The 22,500-nt window shown below is 46.7% G+C and overlaps 1 protein-coding gene across 3 annotated transcripts in view; it reads right to left on the bottom strand.

The window, feature by feature from the left end:
* Nucleotides 1-4,504: 4,504 nt before the first annotated feature.
* The window catches only part of TUFT1 (tuftelin 1), a 36,757-nt gene continuing 18,761 nt past the window's right edge, over nucleotides 4,505-22,500 (bottom strand). For 2 of the 3 annotated variants that reach the window (XM_010958417.3, XM_010958418.3), the window contains 10 exons: nucleotides 19,462-19,548; nucleotides 18,782-18,871; nucleotides 17,198-17,245; nucleotides 14,459-14,572; nucleotides 10,413-10,541; nucleotides 9,786-9,880; nucleotides 7,840-7,945; nucleotides 6,883-6,966; nucleotides 5,870-5,970; nucleotides 4,505-4,955 (listed from right to left, as the gene is read on the bottom strand). In XM_010958417.3, the coding sequence (XP_010956719.1) occupies nucleotides 4,892-4,955; nucleotides 5,870-5,970; nucleotides 6,883-6,966; nucleotides 7,840-7,945; nucleotides 9,786-9,880; nucleotides 10,413-10,541; nucleotides 14,459-14,572; nucleotides 17,198-17,245; nucleotides 18,782-18,871; nucleotides 19,462-19,548 (918 nt within the window). In that variant the 3' untranslated portion in view covers nucleotides 4,505-4,891. The remainder of the gene's footprint in view (nucleotides 4,956-5,869; nucleotides 5,971-6,882; nucleotides 6,967-7,839; nucleotides 7,946-9,785; nucleotides 9,881-10,412; nucleotides 10,542-14,458; nucleotides 14,573-17,197; nucleotides 17,246-18,781; nucleotides 18,872-19,461; nucleotides 19,549-22,500) is intronic. The other variant, XM_010958419.3, reaches the window with a different exon arrangement.

Genomic DNA, 22,500 nt, shown 5'->3' with positions numbered 1-22,500 from the left:
CATAATGGAGGAAGACTCCATAAAATCCCAATAGATGGGGATCGGAGAGCTTCCAGGTGCGTGACACATCTTCATACGGGGAGGGTGACACACCCCAACTCCCCGGGGGCTGAAGTTCCTGCGCTCAGGACCCTCCCAGCCCTCGCCCTATGGATCTCTTCATCTGGCTGTTCATCCTTTATCATATCCTTTAATAAACTGGTAAAGGTAAGGAGGTGTTTCCCTGAGTTCTCTGAGCATCTCCAGCAAATTAATTCAAACCCAAGGAGGAGATTGTGGGAACCCCCAGTTTGTAGTCAAATCAGACAAAACTCCAGCTAGGGACCTACTACTTGCAACTGGTATCTCAAGGTCAGGGTAGGTGGGCAGCCTCTTGGGATTGAGCCCTTAAACTTATCTCCAGGTAGATGGTGTCAGAATTGAGTTAAATGATAGGACACCCAGCTGGTGTTGCAGAATTGCTTGGCGAGAGGAAAACCCCCACACATTCGATGACCACAAGTGTCAAAAATGTTCTGGGTACGTAGTAAAGGAGACACACAGGTGGAAACAGTTTTTCCTAAATATCAATGTTTTTCCAATTTTCCCCCACAATCATATATTTTACATAGCAGGCTAATTCAAACACAAACACACCTGGAGGGAGGGGATAGCTCAGTGGTAGAGTGCTGACTTAGCATGCATGAGGTCGTGGGTTCAGTCCTCAGTACCACATTAACCAAAATAAGAAGAAGAAGAGGAAATTAATTACGCCCGAAACAAAACAAAACCAAACACAAATAAATGGATATAAAACAGTATAAAGATCCCCAGACACCTGCAGACATACACGAGTTTGGCCTAGCACACTAGTGACACGGAGGAAAGGCACTGAACTGGCAGATTAAGTCATTAGGACAAGTGACTTCCTTCTCCTCTGCTGTCTGAGATCCTGTGGTCTAAGACTTGGTGACCAACACCCTGTCAGGAAGTGAATTATCCTGCCACCATCTACCCTCAGTCCCATGTCCCAGAGGGCTCCAGGGAAAGAGAGATTCCAGCAGAAAGGCCAGAGACATTTTAGAGTTCAAAGTAGGTCTTGCTGCCAACCCACAGAGCACACAGAGCTAGAAATCACTCACCTTTTAAAAAGCATCTCTTTTAGCCTCAGCCTGGATAAGGATTTTCCTTGGAGAAAGAGGGGCCAGAGAATATTTAGGTCTCCCACTTTGAGTTTCAAGGCCATGGCTCCTTAGAACTGGGGCAGGGAAGGCAGGAAACAATTTCTCCTTGCAAAGCTGGAGTCCTAAATCGAAGCGTGGAAAAGAGGCCAAGGGCCCTAGGCTAACATCTGCTGTTGGGTCAGAGCCTGAGAAAACTCAGGCCCAGGCTCTGCTCCGCTTGGCACTGAGGAATGAGGGAGGCCAGAGGATGAGCAGAGGCCCCACAAAAAACAGCAACACACATCGAAGAGCTGATTAAAGACAGAAAGTTGCTTCTCTACCCCAAGGGATATTACCCTCCTCACTCAAATTAAGTTGCTTTAAGCCGTCTCACGTGAGAACATCTTTCCAGAATACATCTTGGAACGCTTCACAGTACAAGGGGTTTTTTTAACTAGAGACGAAAGTGAGCCAATCAATTTTTGGCTATAGAAACTCTGTTCAAATAAAAGGTCCAATGCAGCAGTTGGTTGAAATACCATGTCCCTATCAGGTTTTTTTTCCATCCAGGGAGGGGACAGATGAAGAGGTGGGAGGACAGGGGCAGTTTTTCAGGAGGCAAGGAGCACTCCTGCAGGCTTCCCCACGTTGGGGTGACGCTCTGAGTTTACAGGAGGCTGGTGATGACAGCTGCGTGTCCGGGCAGCTCTCAACACCCAGCTCAAAGAAACAGGCCTTCATGGCAAAGGTCCCAGGGAGTCAGACTCCATCTTCCCTCCACAACATATTCACGGAGCACAGAGGAGTTGGCTGACAAATGACATAACACAGGCAATAAACAGACAGCTGAAGTCAGGAGCAGCTTCTCACCACGCCCTTTCTCAGGCCCAGGGCTCTCTCTCACTCTCCCGTCCCCATCCTCTGTCTCTAATTGAAAAGGTTGCCAAGATCTAAACTACCTTTCCTGTGACCACTTTCTCTTCCCAGAGACTCTCCTGAGCCCCTGTTCCTTCCAGCCGTTGTACAACTAAACTAAGGGAAATACACCCCAGAGGCATGTTCTGGTCCAAGGAATCAGTTAGAGCTCTAGTTCTCATCTCCAGAATGTTCATTATCTCCAGCTGGAATCTCTGCTCATCCCACCAAGTCCTCAGGGCCCAGTGGAGAGCCTCCCTTCCCTGAATGGCAGCACACTCACTTCTGTCTTCTTCCAGCCTTGCAGTCTTCCTGGCCCCCGAGGCAACCCCACCCTGCTTCCACCCTCTTAATATTCTGAGAACAAGCAGTCCAGATACACCCCTGCAGAGCAAGACTGCCAGACAAAGAAGAGAACCCAGGCTGTCAGAGGCCAAACCCAGGTCTGGAATGGAAGGAGGTTTCTGGTACATTCTGAAGCCTAGGGTGTGAATTACCTGAGAAGCAGGAGAAAGGGGAAGAAAAGTCGCAGGAGAAAAGCTTACATTCCTTTGATTGAAGGAAAAAGGGGCTTAGAAAGGAAGTGGGGCCAGGGGTTCAGGGCTTGCATTTCTAGTTTCTTTGGCCCGGGGAAGATTTGTGTAAATTTAGCTATGTCCTCGTTGGGCCCTGCAGTCAACAACATTTTTGGCAGAAAGAAAGAAAGAAACAAAGAAAAGACCATTGGACTAATTGAATGATGCCCAGAGATAGCCAAAAACTAAACCCTCAAACAGATGCAGTCAGCATTTCCAGGGTACTATTCATTTCTGCAAAGGATGTGGAGTTAGTCATCTACCTCCAGTGCTGATTGGTAAATCTCTTAAGTAATCACAGGACCTTTCCTCTGTCCAGTTCTTTTCCAACTGAGAGGACACACAGTGGCCAAGCGTAGGGATCCCACAAGGCCGCCAGCCCAGGCAGGGTCAAAGCTAAAGTTAGGGGCTACTTCCTACACAAGGACTCAGACCACAGAGCTCAGCTGCTTAACAGGGACATTCTAACTCCTCTGAATGCCACAGAGTCCTCATATCATAGTGTTTGGGGTGCCTCCACACCTCCCAGGTGTGGACAACAGGGTGCCCAAAATTATGTTCTTTCATCGTCCCCTGAAAAGTGAACAGAAACCAAGCCAGGAGCACAAGGAGACACATTAACACAATTTATTAAATTCACCATCCAAAGAATATGCCACAGGAAAGACTATCAGAGCTGGAAGGGCCTGTGGAGATGATCGGGTCCCATCCTCCCGCTGTACAGATGGAAAGGACAGCGTGAGCACCGGAACAGCATTCGGGACAAAGCCAGCACGCGAGCCCAGCCGGATGCAAACACCACAGACTTAAGGCTTCTGGTTTTGAGCCAAGCAGAACCTAAAGACTTTTTAAAAAAATTTATACATTGCTTTTTCTGGAGGGGGGAGGTAATTAGGTTTATTGTTATTTATTTTTAATGGAGGTACCGGGGACTGAACCCAGGACCTGGTGCATGCTAAGCACGCACTCTACCGCTGAGCTGTACTCTCCCCCCAGAACCTAAAAACTTAATCCATGTTTATTTTGCATTTTCTTGTATCCTATAATACCACATTCTGATGCTTATCTCCTTCTTGAGGCTGCCGGAAGGGCCCTAAAGAAAACACGATGAGGGGCAGGTTCGTTCAGAGCCAGGACAACAGACTGTGGAGTGTGGGGGTGCAGCGGGGTTAAGGGAAGAATTCCATCCCTCCTGACTGCCTTCTTCGCTCAAACAACATACACTCAGACCCCCATACCTCCAGGCAAATAAGCTTGCCTTTCTGAGGTACCAAGCAGGTTTGGAGGAGGAAGGGAAAAGAAGCAGGCAGAGGAAAGAGAGAAAAAGATTTATAACAATGCCATTCTGAAGTCAACAATTCCAGCGGGAACACTTTTCCCAGGGTGGGGCAAGTCCAAACACCGCAAGAGAAGGCTGTAGATCTCTAGTATTAAATCAGCTGTGAGATGTAAGCAAAACCACCAATAAGTTAGCAAAATAAATACCAAGTGAGTTTTGCTGAGATGGATGTAACCCAGTGAAAACAGTTTTTGGCTCTGAGTCAAGAAGACTGCAACTTGGGGGAAAACCCTAAGAAGATTCTGGGAGTCTTCACAGCAGAGAGAAGTCGCACTAACTGTCTGTGGCCTTAGAGACTCTTTCTGCTAAGAGCTACTCCCTGAAGGACACCCCCCCCCCACCCCGCCACCACAAAAAGGCAAGCCCATCCAGTTGAAGTTAAGGTTCATCGACTCTGACCAGGCCATGACAGGTAGCCCCACTGTCTATCTGGAAGAGGCCCCAGGTCAGCATGGGCTGAGGGTGGAGCAAGTAGAAGAACAAACAGTTTGTTGCTAAGAACTGATCTGTGTTTACGGGAGGAACTTCGTTCCCCCGGGACACTCTCCAGTCACTTCGGACATCTGTGCTTCCAGCTCCTAGGGCCACTGAGGTCCTCCGACTGAGGACCTGGCTTCTGGGGCAGCCGAACTCCAGTCTATAACAGAAGGGAGGCCCTGCTACAGAGAGAAACAGTAACTACGGGAACAAGGATACTGCCCTGGCTCCAGAGGCCGCAGTGTCCAGAGGGGCGTCATCCTCAGTCCACCCAGCGTGCAGAGGACAGGCATCTGGAACCGGCGGGACACATGAACCCCAAGCCGGGGTGCAGCCAGGGAGCAGTTGGGAGGTCAGAGTCAGGGCCAGCAGCCTCCAGGGGTGGTGGGCTCCTCTGCAGGCGAGAGGTGGCAACCACGGCGGCATCCAGCTCCTTCTTCAGCTCATGTTTCCACCACTCGGATGAGAGGCATGGGCTTAGGGCTGGGGGGCTTGGCTATCCTAACGCTGAAAAGGAAGTTGGAAAGGCTGAGTGCTGTGTTGTTGCCCACCTTTCACTGTTTGTCCCACTGGGGACCTAAGAGCAGGGCGGGGAGGATGCCCAGTGCTGGGAGACCTGATCTGAGCTATTCATCATGATGGTGGTGGGGGCGGGGGTGGTTGGTGCTCAGAGTGGACAGAACGAGCCAAGGCCAGGCCTCCCGGACAGAGCTCTGCCTGCTACCTTGCCCCGAGGCTCCCTGCGCGGCTGACTGCCCCTGCAGGGCCGTGGGGAAGCAGGGCTGCCCACTCTGGCAGAAGTCAGGCAGCGTCCTTCCCAATTCTGCTGCTGCACACATTGTGGTTATTTTTGTAATGAGACTGTTGGATTAACAAAAAAACAAACGCCCCTCCAGTCTGCCTCCTGATTCTACACTTCAGGGCCAGCTGATCTCTTGGTTCTAATGCTCAGAAACAGTAATTGTCAGCGCTGTCTAAGAGAGGGTTAGGGGAGAGGCACTTTTGTCTGCTGGCAGGTGAAAAGAGAGGGTGTGGCTGAACAGCTGAGGGGTGGCTGTGGCTGTGATTCTTGAGTTTTTCAAAGTCTGGGACCTTTTTGTGAATCTCTTGGGAACAAAAGGCCCTCTCCCTAGAAATACGCACTCACTGCACATTCATGATTGTTGCTGCCATGTCAGGGGGTTCATGCACCTCTAGCAGCCTTTCATGGGCCTCCGTGGGGTTATGGCATCAGGCTCTACCCTAACCTGGTTAGAAAATGGTTCAGGTGGAGAATGGGTCCAATTAGAGACTGGGAGAATAAAGCTGGATTTAGCAGAGCCTCATCCTGGCCTCAGCACTAAACGTTCCCTTCCCATGGCTCCTCTGCCCGTCTCTCCTTCACTTCCCACCTGAGCCCGGCTCCGTGCACAACGACCCACCTGCTCGGGTTCTCAGTCTTGGCCCGGTTCTGGGTGCTGAAGTTGCCGTAACTGATCTGTTTCTCTATCAGGTGTTCCATCCGGTCATGCATCTCTAAATTCTGTTAACACAGGTTACGAGGTTAGAGCTGGCCTTTTTCTGCCTTGCCTTTTGTCACATTGAACGGGCTCGTTCTGGTCTCTCCACTGCTGTGTTTGTGCTGCTGTCACCCCCGCCCCTACTGTGAGTGCCGCCACCAGGACGCCCTCTCCCCACATCCTCCCCACTCCAGGCTGCTCTCCCTCCAGTCTCCTTCCCCGAGGAGGTGTTCTCTCAAGAACTCTGTGCGACACTGATCACCTCCTGTATACCTTCTCTATACAATTACTGCAAATAATTTCCTATAGTCAGTTGAGATATTTACTTCTGTTCGTCCATATGCTTTTCTATAAAGTATTCTTAGGTGATTTTTAAAATGTATTTTATCCCTAAGTCTAGACTGCAAACTCCCTGGAGATGAACAACCCTGTCTCCTGTTTCCTTTTAGCTCCCTCGCTACCTGGGATCTTCACACAATGCTTGCAAAGCAATCTCAGGTAGTCAGTCAATGGACAGGAAGGGCCCTGAGGTACAGCGGAAGCTAGACCCAGAATAACAGCCCGTCGCCTTTGTCATGAAAAGGACGCCACCTGTGGAAGGCCTCATCCTTCAAAGCCCAGCTCCACTGTCAGTGCCCCTGTTAAGGCCACACAGTCAGAATGAGGGGCGACCTCCATGCCGCCACAGCGCGGGCTCGCCCCAAGAGGATATATCCCTTCAGAGCAGGGACAGGCCTTACCATTGTCTGCCACTCCGTGAAGGTTCTCAGAAAACATTTACTCAGCTGAAATGAAGATCAACCAAGCACCCCAGATACTCACTTCTGTGCAGCAGCTAGACAGGACCAAGCCCCCCTCCAGAATCTCCCCCTTCCTCACATCCAGGCTTTTCTTCAAGCATCCACTCCCTTCCCAGGGCTGCCCAGAGCACTCACCTCAGCTTCCAGGTAGGCGATTTTCTCCTTGAGCTCCTGGATGGCGGTGTCCTTTGACTGGATCACAGCTTTTGAATTCTGGAGCTGCAAAGATGTGGGAGACACCGGGGCTCACTGTGAAATGACTCATGACACACTCATCAAACTTCGCCCCGCCGTCGAGGGAGCCAGCAGAGACAAAGGGCAGAGCTTTGCACCGCTTGCGAGATGTGCTCAGCTTGTCTGTAAATGCCTCATTTCAACAAGTGTTAAACTCTTGCTTATCCTGGGTGTGGGGGCAGGGGGTGTGAGGGGAACACCACCCTGATAGTCCAAAATAATGGTTGATTCCAGAAACCATTCCATTTGACTTTGGGAAATACAAATTATGTATTCATTCCAGAAATATTAATTGAGTGCTACTGTATGACAGGCCCTGTCTCTAGAAACCCCATGAACCAGACAGACAAAACCCAGCCCTCCTGGAGCTGACGTGCAGCAACGATGCCCTCCCAATTAGGGGTCTGAAGTTCTCAAAACAATTCTACAAAACGTCATATTCTGATAGGATACCATACGCCACCCTAAAGCTCAGGCAGGGGAAGGCTGAGAAATCTGCCATGAGGTGCAAAGGTTGATCATCTACACACAGATAAGCGAGTTTATTGCGACTTAATTATTCATTTGCCAGCACCCTTCAAAGTGTAAGAGACTAACCTTTCCCTTCTTGTCCCACGGGAAAGCACAAGGAACATGACCAAAAATGTAGGGGAAAGATGGGAGAAGAGCAAATCCCAACCATCCAAACCCAGTCATCAGTAGCTATAAATGTTTTATGGGACACTTATGGATATAAGCCAAGATTCTCAAGAGAATAAATAAATAAAGATGTAGACTTGACAGGAAAACAGGGCTAGACTCAACGCAGTGACTTCCAGAGGAGGAACCCAAAGCAGGGGAAGATCTGACCCCACCTACCTGCTCTATCATTTGCCGGACTTTCCGCTGCTGGCTTTTAAGCATGTCATCCAAGTGGTGGATCTTCTCCCGCAAACCAGCCACTTCCTTTTCCAGGCTCGCAGCCCTGGGGATTGAGACCAGAAGCTGAGGCAAGGGGAAATGATGCTTTGTCTACCCAGTCTCAGCCAGGGCCTCGGGCTCGGGGGGGTCTTGATCAGGTGTGATTCCCCAGTGGTCTGCTGTGAGGAGTGGGTGGCGGGATACCTCAGAACACCACATCAGAAGCATCCCTAGAGACCACCTAGTCCAAATGAGGGAACTGAGGCTCAGAAGGTTAGAAAGGATAAGTCATTCTGGAGAGCCCTACAGGTAAAACTAGAGCTAAAGGGTAGATGTTCCAAGGAAGCAGTTCTTAACACAGGAAGACTTTCTCAGTATTAAAGTTGTCAGAAAGTGCACAGCCTCATTCAAGTAGGAGCTGGGATTACAATACACAAGACCATCTCGCTGTTGGCAGGGATTTTATATCAAGAGGAAGATAGATTTGAGGACCCTTAAAGCCTCTTCACACAAGTCCGTTTCTGAGTCTCCCAATTTCTGGACACTTGCTGTTACCTTTGCATCTTCTAAGCAAACTGGTCAAGATCTCCAAAGGTCAGGTGGCCAAGGAGAGTGCCCCGGAGCTCAGAGCTCTGAAGGATTGCTGGTACCCATTACTGTCTGGTTCTGCCTGAGGAAGCAGACCAGTGCCTGCTGCTAGAAGGTGGGTGGTGCTCGGCATAGGGGACTACACAATCTGAGCCCCCCAACTCATCCTTCCTAAGCTTCAAACATTCTAAGTTTCCATCCTCAGCTCTCTGGTGCCCCACTTCTCAGTCTCCTTTTATTTAGAAAGTCAGCATTTTTGATGCATAGCTACCACTTGCCATTCCCAAGTCTCGGTTTTGGATTATCTGCTCTTTTTTGTTTCTCTTGCTCCTTCCTCTTGGTCACCTGCCCGTGAGGACTTCCACCACTGAGGAGGGAGCTGAGTAACTTAACAGCAATTCTGCCATGAAACTGAGCCTGAAAGAACACTACAATAAGATGTCTGCATTTTCCATGTCAGGCAGGCCTCGATCGAGGTTATCCCAAAGCAGAGAAAATGCCCTCAGGAGACTGAAGGGTCCAAGAAGGCAAGGATCATGTCTGTTCATCTTGGAATTCTTTTGAAGGCCCTCCAGGTAACATCTGCTGAACTTAGAAAGGTCCAACTTATACAACAAAGACCAGACCAATATGCTAATGTTAAATGTGATTAACCACTTGAGATCTTATAAATTAATTGCCAACAGCATAAAGGACTTCTAAATTCTTGAAGGTCTAAGAGCGGCTCAATCTTTGCTCTGTAGGTTTCACTGGTCTGGGGTCTCTGATCCCCTCTGACCAGAGGAATCTGTAAACCACTCTAACTCCGGAGTAGAAAGGATCTCAGTGATCCCCTGTGTGCCACCACTGACAGGTGGGTCTCAGTGTTTGGGTCGTTTCAGATAAAAGCAGGTTAAGGATCTCTCCACGAAGGTGCTCACTGTCATTTTCATTAGCATGGTATGTGAGGAAGTTATTCGATTTTTCCCTCAGGTAGTTTAGAGCTGCTTTTGGTTTGAGGGGAGTAAACTATGGTGGAATAATGCCACTTCCACAGTGTAACAACCATACAACGATGTACCATGACGGCAGACGCTTCACCAGCTCCCACTGACTCTGGCTCTGACACTGTAAAAGCCTTTTCTTTGGGTTGTTACTCCACGGAAGATGAACTCCTCGGAGATGGCAGCCTCCCAGACAGTATCTCCGTGGGCAGGGCCCCACCCCGAGCAGGCACACAGTGAGTCAGAGCTGGAAGATCTGACATCAGCACCAGCTCCTTCCCCAGGTCTGCGCCCTCCCTGCACCCCAACTCCACGGAGAACAAGGGCCCTTACTTTTCTTGTTCTACTTGGCAGTCACCATTCTTGCTCCGAAGTTCCTCCAGGGCTGTCTCCCCTTCCTTGACCTTTGTCAGTAAGGCCTGATGCTCCTGAAGGGACCAAGGGAAAGAAAAATCTCAGATGAGGAGAAGGCAACCGTTTCTGCACTGGGGTGAAATGGGTACTAGGCGTGGGACAGCTGCCAACAAGCAGCAGGCCAAGCTGGTTTGATGGGGCGCCCTCCCTTGTTAGGGACAACCCTTCCCACCCTCAGCACACAGAACCTTCTCAGCCTCACCCAGCTGCCCGGAGGGAGAGGCTGGCCCTGCATTACCCAGGCCCACCTGCCAGCTATGGCTACCAAGCCCCGAGAAACCAGGCTGAGTGGCTCCCTGAGAGCTGTCTGCCAAAGCCAAAGGGCAGCTGCCCAGGAACTGCCTAAAATGGAAATGGGTTCAACTCTAGGCATCAAGGGCTAGTGGGATGGAGAAAGGTACTGGAAGGTATTTGCCAAAGGAAGCTGTGAAGTGTGATTTTCTGGAGCTGCTCAGAGAAGGAGAGTCTCTGCAACCATCTCAGTCCGTCCCAGGGTGCCTCCCTGCCCAGGAGCCTGGGTGCTGATCAGCAAGGCTCCTACGTTACCGTCTCCATTCCCAGCAAGCGCCTCTGCAGCTCCCCGACTTCTGCCTCCTTCTGCTCCACTCTGTCCTCCGCTCTCTGGAGGGCTGCGTGACTCTGCTCTGCTTCTCTCTGGTACTGGCTGAGTGTGACCTGTGACACAGGATGGGGATGTGTTAAGTATAGGTGGGGAACATGGCGGGTGGCGGGGAACATGGATAAAAGCCTTAGAAAAGAACCCAGGAGCCTGGGTGCGGTGATGGGAGAAGAGAGGCAAGCCTGAAAAGCACACCGCCATCGCCCACTCGGGAAGCAGCAGGTTAACTCCACTTCCAGGTGATTGAGCCCTGCTTTTTTTGTTGTTGTTTTTCTTTTGTTCTGTTTTTTGGGTTTTAAAAAAAAATTTTATTGAAGTATAGTTGATTTACAATGTTATATTAGTTTCCAGTGTACAGCACAGTGATTCACTTATGCATATACACATATTCTCTCTCATTACAGGTTACTACAAGCCATTAAATATAGTTTCCTGTGCTATACCTTAGGACCTTGTTGTTTATTCCATACCAAGTAGTTTGTATATGCCAATCCCAAACTCCCAGTTTATCCCGCCCTCTTCCCTTCCCCCTGGTAACCATAAGTTTGTTTTCTATGTCTGTGAGTCTCCTGTTTTGTAAATAAGTTTGTGTCATTTTTTTAGATTCCACATATAAGTGATATCCATAGGATATTTGTCTTTCTCTGTCTGATTTACTTCACTTAGTATGATAATTTCTAGGTCCATTCATGTTGCTACAAATGGCATGATTTCATTCCTTTTTATGGCTGAGTAGTATTTCACCACACACACACACACACACACACACACACACACACACACACACACACACACACACTACATTTTCTTTATCCAGTCATCTGTTGATGGATATTTAGGTTGCTTTCAGGTCTTGGCTATTATAAAAAGTGCCGCTATAAACATTGGGCTGCATGTATCTTTTTGAATTAGAGTTTTCTCCGGATATATGCCCAGGAGTGGGATTGCTGGACCATAGTGTAACTATTTTTAATTTTTTAAGGAGCCTCCATACTGTTCTCCACAGTAGTTGAGCTCTACTTTAGAGTGACACCTGGAACCCACAGACTTTCCACTTTCCAGGTGGCTGATTCTCCAGCATCCCCAGCAGCCCTCCAGTACCACCCAAGCTTCACCCAGTGTTGCGGCTTTCCTCCTAGTGCAAACGCGAAGAATCCAGGAAAGGATATCTCCACACTCTTTCTTCTGCCTCCCCCTCCTCCTCGCCCTCACTTCAAGCAACATGGCAGCGTGCACACAAAGGCCAGACGGGCATCTGGAAGGGCCGCTAGACACCGGGAAGAACCTGCTCTTTGTCAAACACGGCAAGCCAATTTGAAAAGAACAGAAACAGAATTGAGAGTGAAGAAAAGTAAGAACTTGCCTCCTTTCCTCCCACATGCATTTTGCCAACTCCTAATTACCCTTCAGACCCCAGCTTAGACACCCCTTCTTCCAGGGAGCCTGAGCTTCCTCTGTGCGGCCACAGAGGACGCACAGCCCTTCCCTCTCACAGCACTGAGCCGATTCTGCCTGGTCACTGTGTGCATCCCCCAGGCGACCATCCGTTTCTGACAGCGGAGACCTTTGGCACCATGACCTTTCCAGAGTGCAGCCCAGCACCCAGCACACGGTCACTGCTCCGTAACGTCATGAATGGAATTAACGTTCATCTAGTCCAACCCTCTCCTTTCACACCTAAAGATCAACTGACCTATTCAAGACTACACAGCCAGTGAATGCAGAACCAGTGCTAGAACCCGGTTACTTCATCATCCATTTCAATGCTTCCCAGTTACCCTACACTGACTCCTCAATCAATTACTAAAAAAGAATCCAGGTGACCTTCAGAAAGCCTAACCAGCCCTGGTAAAACAGAACACCAGCAACCAGTTTGTCTGGCTCCTGCCAAAGTCGTTATCAGGGAGGAGAAAGTAAAGCACAGGATGAGGTGTGATGAGACGTGTCCATGCTGCGCACCAGCCCTGTCCAGAGCAAACTCGCTGCAAATCCTTCCTGAAGGCCAGGAGCCGGCAGGACGAGAAATGTACGCTTCACGGCAGGTTGTCTTCATGGTAACTGACAGCCTTACCCTTCCCACCCTCTAGGTTCAGAAAAGGAGACCAGAAAGTCTAATTCACTAGGAGAGACTGAGAAAAGCCTTCAAACGTCCCAGATTAGGCTGGAACAGGCCAGCCCCATGGGCAGGAACGTACACACAGGCCTCTCATTTCTGTATGTAAACACTGCACCCAGGATGATGTGTGCTTGGAGCATAGCATTAACGGGCCATGGGCCATCCTCACACCCAGCTGTAGAATCACAGAGGGAAAAAAAATAAAAAAACACTCCCCTGCCACAGCTGTCCCATAGCTCCAGCCAGTCCTGCCCTAAGGGAACCTCTTAATCATAAGAGGGTGTGGCAACCTACCCCAGTAGTGGGAGCAACCCGAGGAGCGAGGAGTGTCTCCTACCACAGGTGGGTGCTAAGTGCCATGGCTTAAAGGGCAGCCCCTCATAAGAAGCCATGGGCTCGTGGTTCACAGCTGTCAGGGCCCTTCAAGCCCTGGGCTTTTTATTACTCAGTACACTTTTGCTCAAGCTTTGAAACCCAGGGCTGGCAGAGCCCTCTGGGTGCTGACAAAACCAACCACTGCACTTTACAATGCTTCTTGGTGTAGACATTTCCTCCCAAAGTTTCAGTCTAGTCAGTGCTACAGCCCCAGCCTCCCCTTCCTCCCATTCTGCTCCAAGAAGGCAGAGGACAGCTGAGCTCATTCATCAGCAACTGAATCGTCCAAGTTGTGGAATCTGAAGTAGACACGACGAACTCCTTCACTGCACGGCTACTTCGTTCTGAGCCCAGACTAATCCTAGTGTTACCCTAAGTTCAAATTATTTAGGAAAACCCACTTGTGAAACTGATCACTAAGAAAAATACAGCATATTTTTTATTTCTAAACCCTTCTAAGTAATAAATATCTTTACACATATTACCTCACTCAATCCACACAACAATCTTGTGAAATTCATGACCCCTTTTTATAAAAGTTGAAACTGATGGTTAGGGAGGTTAAATCACTTGCTCAAGTAAGACTTCAACTACTCTTGAGACAGCTGGTCATTCTCACTGCCCTTGGTCCTCACCCTCAAAACACTTCTCAGAAATTCTCTGAGTCCATGAAAGAGAAGACTTTAGGCTGGGACTCCCCTTTCCACCAGCCCCTGGCAAGCCTGGGCAGGGCAGACGTCTATCATCACATATTTATGCCCTAGAAAGTACTTTACGTGGGGGGAACAATCGCAGGTAACAGACGCTTACTCTCACATCGAGCAGTTACGAAAACTGCCCCGAGTTTGCCTGGTGTCCCTCATCTTATACTCCAAGAATTTTCTGGGAAGCATGGAAGACCTCACACACTTTTAATACTGGGAGGCCTTCTATTTTGTATTCTTTTAACCTTCTATAATAATCTAGTATTACTTTTATAATAATAATTGAGATACTCAAGATCACAGAGCTCTGTGTAGTATAGCCATGACTGGATGTAAAGTCCCCTGATTCCACCAGCACAGTTCTTCCTAGGACCACACCGATTCATCCACTCATCCGGTCCACACCTCAGAGGCACCCCGCTGAAGCCAGGTATTGTCCCAGACACTGGGGATGCAGTGGTGAACTTGATGGCAACATTCCCTGCCTGCACAGTGCTTAGAGCCCAGTAGTTCTGACCATGGTACTTACAGAAAGGGCTTCTGAATTACTTGCCATCCCAGACCAGCGCCACCACTCGACTCCAGGAGGCCAGAGGCTCAAAAGCTGACCTTCGAACTGTGGGCTAGCCTTGGACAGCAAAGCTATAAATATCCAGGAAAGAGCAAAGCAGAAAGGAATTGCCCGCAGGCCTCAAGGCCTCACCTTCCCAGTTGATGGCATCCAGCCATCCAGTGGCCCAACCCTTGGGGCACCCTCTCCCCAAATCCCACATCTCACCTCAAAACCTGCACGGTCTGACTGGCGCTGCTGCTCAGCCTCCTGCAGCTTGACAAGCAAGTCCTGCACAGTCTTCCTCAAGCTCTCGACATCTCCGTTTATACAGGTATCCACCTACAGCCCAGGCAGGGAACGGATAGTGAAGCCACCACATTTGTGACTTGGTAACAGAACGTCCTCCCACAACACACACTTGCTTGGACCTTTTTGTCCAGACCACCCTCACAAAAGAATTCACATCACACAAGAGGAAAGTCAGTCAGTCTTAGGCACCCAGGAGTTCTGAGTTATTCCTATGAAGACATTCTCTCTTCATATCCTAAAGAACTCAACTAGCTTCCAATCACCTCATTATCTTAGGACACACTGCAACCTTTATGCGTGAATCAACATGTTTATGCCATCCTTGTGTGTGTGTGTGTGTGTCCTGCTTCCAACAGACTGGAGTTCTCTGAGAGCAGGGATCACGTTCCCCTTTGGACCACAGTTCCCCAAGGGCAGGGACTGTGCCACACTCATCACAAGGGGTGCGTCCCCAAGGCATGTCTTTTGTTGCTCTCTGCACCTAGCATACAGATCAGCAGATAAAGAGTTACTGACAGACGGGCAGGTTTAGGGCAAAAGCACCCAGTAAGTCCAGGAACCTACTTCGATGTAGGAAAAGGTGCCTCACTGAGGTTACTGTGAGTCTCTCCCCAGACACACCCAATCGTGGCTTGGTGGTTAGGGCAGAGCTGACATGTGGGGTCTCGGCCCCACCCCTGCCGCCTTTCAGCTACCAGTTCCCTGTGACTGTGACACGGTCTCTCCCTGCCTTGCTCAGTGGGAAGCAGCAGCGCCTTCCATCCAGGGCACAGAGCTCAAATGGAAGGAGGGGATGGGGTCCCAGGTGCTGCATTATCAGAGTCCCGTGGGCCTTCTTTCTCAACCTGGGCAGCAGTGAGGCGACTCCTGACCACGCCCTGCCTTACAGGCTGTCTCAAAACTAAGTAAGATAATATCTGGTAGGGCTTGGAGCTTGTGAGAAGGAAGGTGGAGCAGATAACCAGGTGTTATAATAACTTGTTGCCAACAGCATGTTTGCCAAATACGGTGATTCAGGGGAAGGGAAAAATCCAAACTGCACATCTAAAGTGAGTGGCTGGAACCACAACCTTCTGAATGCAGTCGTTGATAAGCTCTGCGGTCAGGTCCCCTACACCCGCGCCTCCGCTGCTGGACAGGGGAGAACGACTTAAAAGGCTCCCGGAGCACAGCTGTTATGTGCTTATTTCAGATGATGTTCTCATAAGGGTATTTAATGACACAGAAAAATTTCATGATATAGTATGAAGAGAAAAAAGGGAGTTCAAAAACTTTACATGTAGGAGCTAGAGATAACAAACTAGATTTTAACACAGCAATGTAGGCAGATCCTAAAAACACGGTGTGGGCTAAAAAAAGAAAAAACAGAAATACAGCTCAAGTCCAGTATGAAAATTTTAAAAAAATCTCATAGGCATATTTAAATCATATATTGAATATGTTAGAGTGACTGCGTTTTGGTGGTGGGGACAAAAAAAAAAAAAGTAAATCCAGTGAAAGCCTTTATGGGACCAATGCTGTTAATGAGCCCTGAACTGATGGGAAGGTCTGATTCAGCTCTATACCTGAGGGCCAAACAAACCCAATCCAAAAAATACCTGCCCAAGCAAAGACACACATACAAAGAAATGCTGTATAATAAGGTCTAATCTCAATATTATAAATACATAGTCTCATTGAAGGAAAAACAAAGGAAATTCCACCAGACTGGTTTTTCTCTGCATAGATTACAATTGGTTATTTTTCTCTTTTGTCACTTTTCTGTGTTTCTGAAATCCCCTAATTTTGTACAATAGACATGTCTTGTGTTATTATATAACCACAAAAAATATAACAAGTGTCATTTTTTAAAAAGTACAGCTAGGTTTGTTTGTCAGTTATACTTCAATAAAGCTGGGAGGGAGAATTAAAAAAATTACAGCTATGTACTTTTACACATACTATGCTGTTAATTAAAAATTAAGGTAGATCTACACATACAAATATGGAAAGGCTATAATAAACTATTCAGTTTAAAAAATAAAAAAGCAAGCAAGAAATAATGTATTTATCATCACCCTGTATTTGTGAAAAGTATATGTATATTATATACATACATTTATACATGCATACATATATACATATATATAAAATACACAGACACACACATATGGCTTTTAAATATGGTTGTCTGCATAGAAAACACTCTAGAACATTGGTGCTCAACTTTGGCTAAGCATCAGAATTATCTGAAGAGCTTTTTAAAAGACCTGATGCCCAGGCCACATCTCAGACCAGTTAGATGACAGCTTCCAGGGATGGCACACAGGTACCGCATCCACTCAGGCTCCCGAGGCCATTCCAGTGGGCTTCAGTGGAGGCTGAGGAGCACCGCTCTAAAAGGATCACCCACTTCAGTCTGTTGACCGTGGATACTCCCAAGGAGTGGGACTGGGCCGGGCGAGCGTGATAACCACCACGCTACGAAACCGACTAAGGAGTGGGACTGGGCAAGGAGAGTTTCCATTTTTCCTCCTGTGTTTGAATTTCTACAGCAAGTAAAAATTACTTTCCTATTTCGTGAGAGAGAGAAAGCAATAAACAGAAAGCCCAGGAAGGAGGATTTCCCCGCCTCCTGGCTAAGCGGTGGTGACCACTCTCCTGCTGGTTACCTACCTCGGGCGGGAGACTTTGATTGAAGCCATTCGGCTTTTCTAGCACCACCTGTTGATCAAGAAAAATAAAATTGGTAATGAAAACAGTCCCAAGCAATCAACTTTGAAACATGATTCTTCTAAGAGCTCAAATCTTAGATAAAAAGAAAAGAGAAAAAGGAGAAGACAAGACAAGAGGGAAGGAGGGGAGGAAGAAAGAGTAAGGAAGGGAAGGGAAGGGAAGGGAAGGGAAGGGAAGGGAAGGGAAGGGAAGGGAAGGGAAGGGAAGGGAAGGGAAGGGAAGGGAAACTTCTAGTGCTCTGTAGGAAAAGAGGAAAGAGGCAGTGGAGAAATGTGCACAGCCTTGGGAGGGAACACTCTAGCCTTGCAGGGAGGAGGAAGGAAACCTCAGGCTAAAACCCTCCAGCAGACTGGAAAGTGTGCAGGCCCATTCCTCACAGCCCAGGAAATACGAGAAACTGCCTGACACAGAGTTTCCCTTGCCCCTTGGGGATCCTGACAAGGTTTGACAAAGCATAAATCAAAAGAATAAGCGGCATTTGCTGCAATTCTTTCCAAGTCAAAGCCTGATTAGTCATCATGTGACTGCTGGTTTGTGCCAACAAGGGGCCTGGATTTCTGGGCCAGGCTCTGAGCTCATTAGGTTCTTCAGTCACCGGACGGAGCACCTCCCACCAGCCAGATGTGAGCTCAGGCAGCCAAAGCAAGATGAATTAGAGGGAAGCCACCAGCCAAGCCTATCACGTGTCCAAGACGAAGAGGAACACCACTGGCACCGGCTGCTAGGTCACCGTTCCCATCGGGAGAGCGAGGGCAGGGGCTCCCAAGAAGGAATACCCAGCCCAAACCGAATGCAAATGAGGGAGACAGGACTCGGAATCTAAGGGAGCGAGAGTGAAGTCACAAAAGAGACACTTCTGCTCCCCTGAGGACTCTTCTAGCCTCAAATTTTAGAAAAACTGAAAAGCAGGATCCTAGGATCATCCATCCCAGTTTAGTCTACCAAACATTTACTGATGCTCTTGTGTGTCCCAGACGCTGGGCTGGGGTGTGGGGACCCAGAGACAGGGGAAGGTAAACCCTAGCCCGGAGGAGCTTCCCGTCCCTGGGCAGAGACAGCCACAGACACAGGTGAGTGACAGACAAGGACCAAGACCTCCAGTGCACACTACAGGCACCGCCCATGTCACGCAAGATCAGCTTCTGAGAAGTTTGTATTTATAGGTAATTTTCTGCTTTAGAAGGCTTTGCATTACAAGAAGATTGATCACAGAATCCTTAAAGATTAAGAGGTTTGGCAATAATTCAACAATAGTTTTACTTATATAAATTCAATTTTTGTACATGTTTTAGGAACGGGTGTGCTTGTACATAGGCTGACCTGTGTAAACACAAGTGCCCATCTTCTGGAGAGCCCTGACAGGGCTGTGAGTGCGGAGAGAAGCCAGCATCACCTGTGTTCTCACCTTTCCTGGCAGTGGTATTAGACTCAGCACCCACTGGGTGACTGGTAAATGGAACTGTCGGCACAACCGCACCAGTGGGGTCCTCAGTGGGAACCCAATCATGGACCATTTCCTATTACCTGGATCTCCTGTTGAGGGAGAGAATCTCCCAGATCTCTGTCAAGCTTGCTACTTATATCCTCCCGGAGCTTCTGCAGGCAGTTCCTGGCCTGGGAGGGGAGGGCAAGAGGCTTTAGTTTTGGGAAAGAGACCACCCACACCAACGCCACGCCTTTGTGTCTACCCACAACCCATACTCCTGAGTCACATACTGTTCTAAGCACTAGCTCGGGGGAGGAGAGCCTCTAGTCAAGCGGGGCTGCAGCCCAGTCCCTCCTACACCAGCAGCAGAATAATAACACCCCTGCCCTGGTGGATCTAACATCTAGTTGGGGAGACACACAACCCAAAATATAAATAAATAAAGCATGTAATATGTTATATAGTGACAAGTGCCATAGAAACATGAAGCCAGGGCGAGGGTTAAAAAAGTGGGGAACCAAGGCTGGCAATTTTAGGTAGGGTGCCTGGGGCATAGCTCTAGGTGCATGGTGTTTAATAAGTAGCTGGTGATCAATGAACTGGTTGATTAATGGAAGGGTCAGAAATGCTATTTGACACATGAAGGGACATTATGGCATTTTGGAGACAGGAAGGGAGCAGAAGGGAGAAAGTCAGAACCTACAAAGAAGGGAGCTAAAAAAATGTGAGGTTCAGAGAAATGACCTAGGTCACTTCCACAAAGGGAAGGGGTGCCCACCTCCTGGATATACTGGACCTCACTCTTCAGCTGGTTAATATTCTTCTCATGGATCATCTTATCTCCAGACCTCCCCTTCAAGTACACCTGAAAATAAGTGAAACAATACCACTTCATTAGGAAAACCTCCAGTTAAATTAACTGTGTACAGGCAGTCTCTTACACAGCTGGTTAAGAGGGTAAACTGTTCACCACGTTTCTGGGTGGCAATCTGGTGATTCTAATTGGAAGACTTAAAACCAGATCTACTCTTTGACCCGCCAAATTTACCTCTGGAAACGTATCCTAACGAAACAAGTTTATCTGAACTAGCACAACACTCACATGCATGTAAGTAAATCACGGAAAGGGGGTTGTTTAAGGGGATTTACACATTTTTCTCTGTATATCGTGCTTGAATCTTTTTCAATTTAGAAAATATTTCTTTATTAGTTGTATTAAATAAATCAGATGCACAAGTTAGTAACATGTATGCTCAAGAAAATATATTGTTTGTGGTTGCAAAAAATGGAAATAAAATATCCAACAATGGAAGATTAAATAAACTATGGTATGTGCATAATAGAATATTATACAGTCATTTATGGATATAGAAGATGTTACAAAGTACCATTAAAGGTGGGGGGACAAGCAAATTGTAGAATAGAGTATATAATATAATTTTAAAAAAACACATATGTATAGGAAAATGTCCAAGAGGATACACTATAACAGTGATTACATTGATAGAATTATGGCGTGGTTTTACTTTCTTCAAAGGCCATGTAATGACTCTGAGTAAGAAAAATTAATTAAAGGCATCCAGATTGGAAAGGAAAAGGTAAAACTATTTGTAGATGACATAATCGTGTATATAGAATATTCATATAAGAATGTCTGGAAATTCCTCAAAAGATTAAACATAGAATTACCATCTGACCTAGCAACTGCACTACTGCTAGGTAGTATCAAGAGAATTGAAAACATATGCTCACTCCAAAACTTGTACATGAATATTCATAGCAACATTATTCATTAAAGGAAGGATACAAGATCAATATACAAAAAATAGTTGTGACTCCATACATTAGCAATGAACAATCCAAAAACGAAATTCAAAAGCCATTCTATTTATAATAGCTACAAACTGGGGGAAAAAACTTAGAAATAAATTTAACAAAGTCCAAAACTTGTATTCTGAAAATTACAGAACATAACTGGAACAAGAAATAAAAGACCTAAAGAAGTAAACAAACATCTGTTTTCACAGATTGAAAAACTTAGTATTGTTAAGGTGGCAATATTCCCCAAGTTGAACTACAAATTCAACACAATTCCTGTCAAAATCCAAGCTGGCTTCTTTGCAGAAGCTGACAAACTGATCCTAAAATTCACGTGGGGTAGGGTGGGTATAGCTCAGTGGTAGAATGCATGCTTAGCATGCACAAGGTCTTGGGTTCAATTCCTAGTACCTCCGTTAAAAAAAAAAATTCATACAGAAATGCAAAGGATCCTGAATGGCTAAAACAATCCTGAAAAAGAACAAAATTATTACAAAGCAATAGTAACCAAGATAATGTGGGACAGACCTAAGGACAGACATGTAGACCAATGTAATACACATGAGAGTCCAGAAATAATAATAATATAATAAAAATACACTCAGTTGATTTTCAACAAGGGTGCCAAGAAAAGTTAACGGGGAAAGAACAGTCTTTTTAACAAATGATGTTGGTGAAAATGGACATCCTCATGCAAAAGAATCAAGTCAGACCCCTTCCTCACAACATACACAAAAATTAACCCAAAGTGGATCACAGACCTATTCATAAGATCTAAAACTAACTCTCTGAAGAAAGTATAGGAATAAATCTTTGTGACCTAGGGTTAAGCAAAGCCTCCTTATATACAACACCAAAAGCAAAAGTGACAAAAGAAAAAATATATATAAATTGGATCTCCCCAAATTAAAAACTTGTTTCAAAGGACATCATCAAGAAAGTTCAAAAAAACATATAGATATATACATATATATGTATAACCAAATCACTAAGCTGTACACCTGAATCTAGTACAATATTGTAAATCAACTGTACTTCAATTTTTTTCAAAAGTTTAAAAAAAGAAGAAAAATCCACAGAATGGGAAATATTTTTCTAAATCATGTAAGGGTCTAGTATCCAGAACATATAAAAGAACCCTTATATCTCAGCAATTAAAACACAAATGAGGGGAGAGTATAGCTCAGTGGTAGAGCGTGTGCTTAGCATACACAAGGTCCTGTACCTCCATTAAAAAAAAAATTAAAACACAAATGAATTTTTAAATGAGCAAAGGATCTGAATATACAAATGGGCAATAAGCATATGAAAAGATATCATTCGGGAAACGCAAATTAAAACCACAACAAGATACCACTTCATGTCCACTAGGCTGGCTATAATCAAAAAGATGGACAGTAACAAATGCTAGTGAGGATTTACAGAAATTGGAACCCTCATACATTGCTGGTGGGAATGTAAAACGGAACAGATGCTTTGGGAAAACGTCTGGTAGTTCCTCAAAAGATTAAATATAGAATTACCATATGACCTAGCAAATTCACTACTGCTAGGTATCATCAAGAGAATTGAAACCGTATGTTCACCCAAGGATTTGTACATGAATATTCATAGCAGTATTATTCATAAAAGCAAGTAAGTGGAAACAACCCAAATGTCCATCAACTGATGAATGGGTAACAAAATGTGATCTATTCATTCAAGGGAATATGATTCAGCCATTAAAAGCAGTAAGCATTGATATAAGTTACAGCGTGGCTGAGCCCTAAAAATTCCGTACTAAGTGAAAGAAGCCTGACACAAAGGGCCACGTGTTGTGTGATTCCATTTATACAAAATGTCTAGAAGGGGCAAATCTGTAGAGACAGAAGGTAAACTGATGATCGCCAGGAGCTAGAAGGGGTGACTGAACATGTTCTGAAATTAATAGTGGTGGTGGTTGCACAGCTTTGTGAACAGCCTGAAAACCACTGGATTGTACACTTTAACTAAGTGAATT

The sequence above is a fragment of the Camelus bactrianus genome, chromosome 21, assembly GCF_048773025.1.
Source record: "Camelus bactrianus isolate YW-2024 breed Bactrian camel chromosome 21, ASM4877302v1, whole genome shotgun sequence".
In the NCBI taxonomy this organism is placed as follows: domain Eukaryota; kingdom Metazoa; phylum Chordata; class Mammalia; order Artiodactyla; family Camelidae; genus Camelus; species Camelus bactrianus.
The sequence above is the reverse complement of the archived record's forward strand: the minus strand, read 5'-3'. Positions and strand labels throughout refer to the sequence as shown.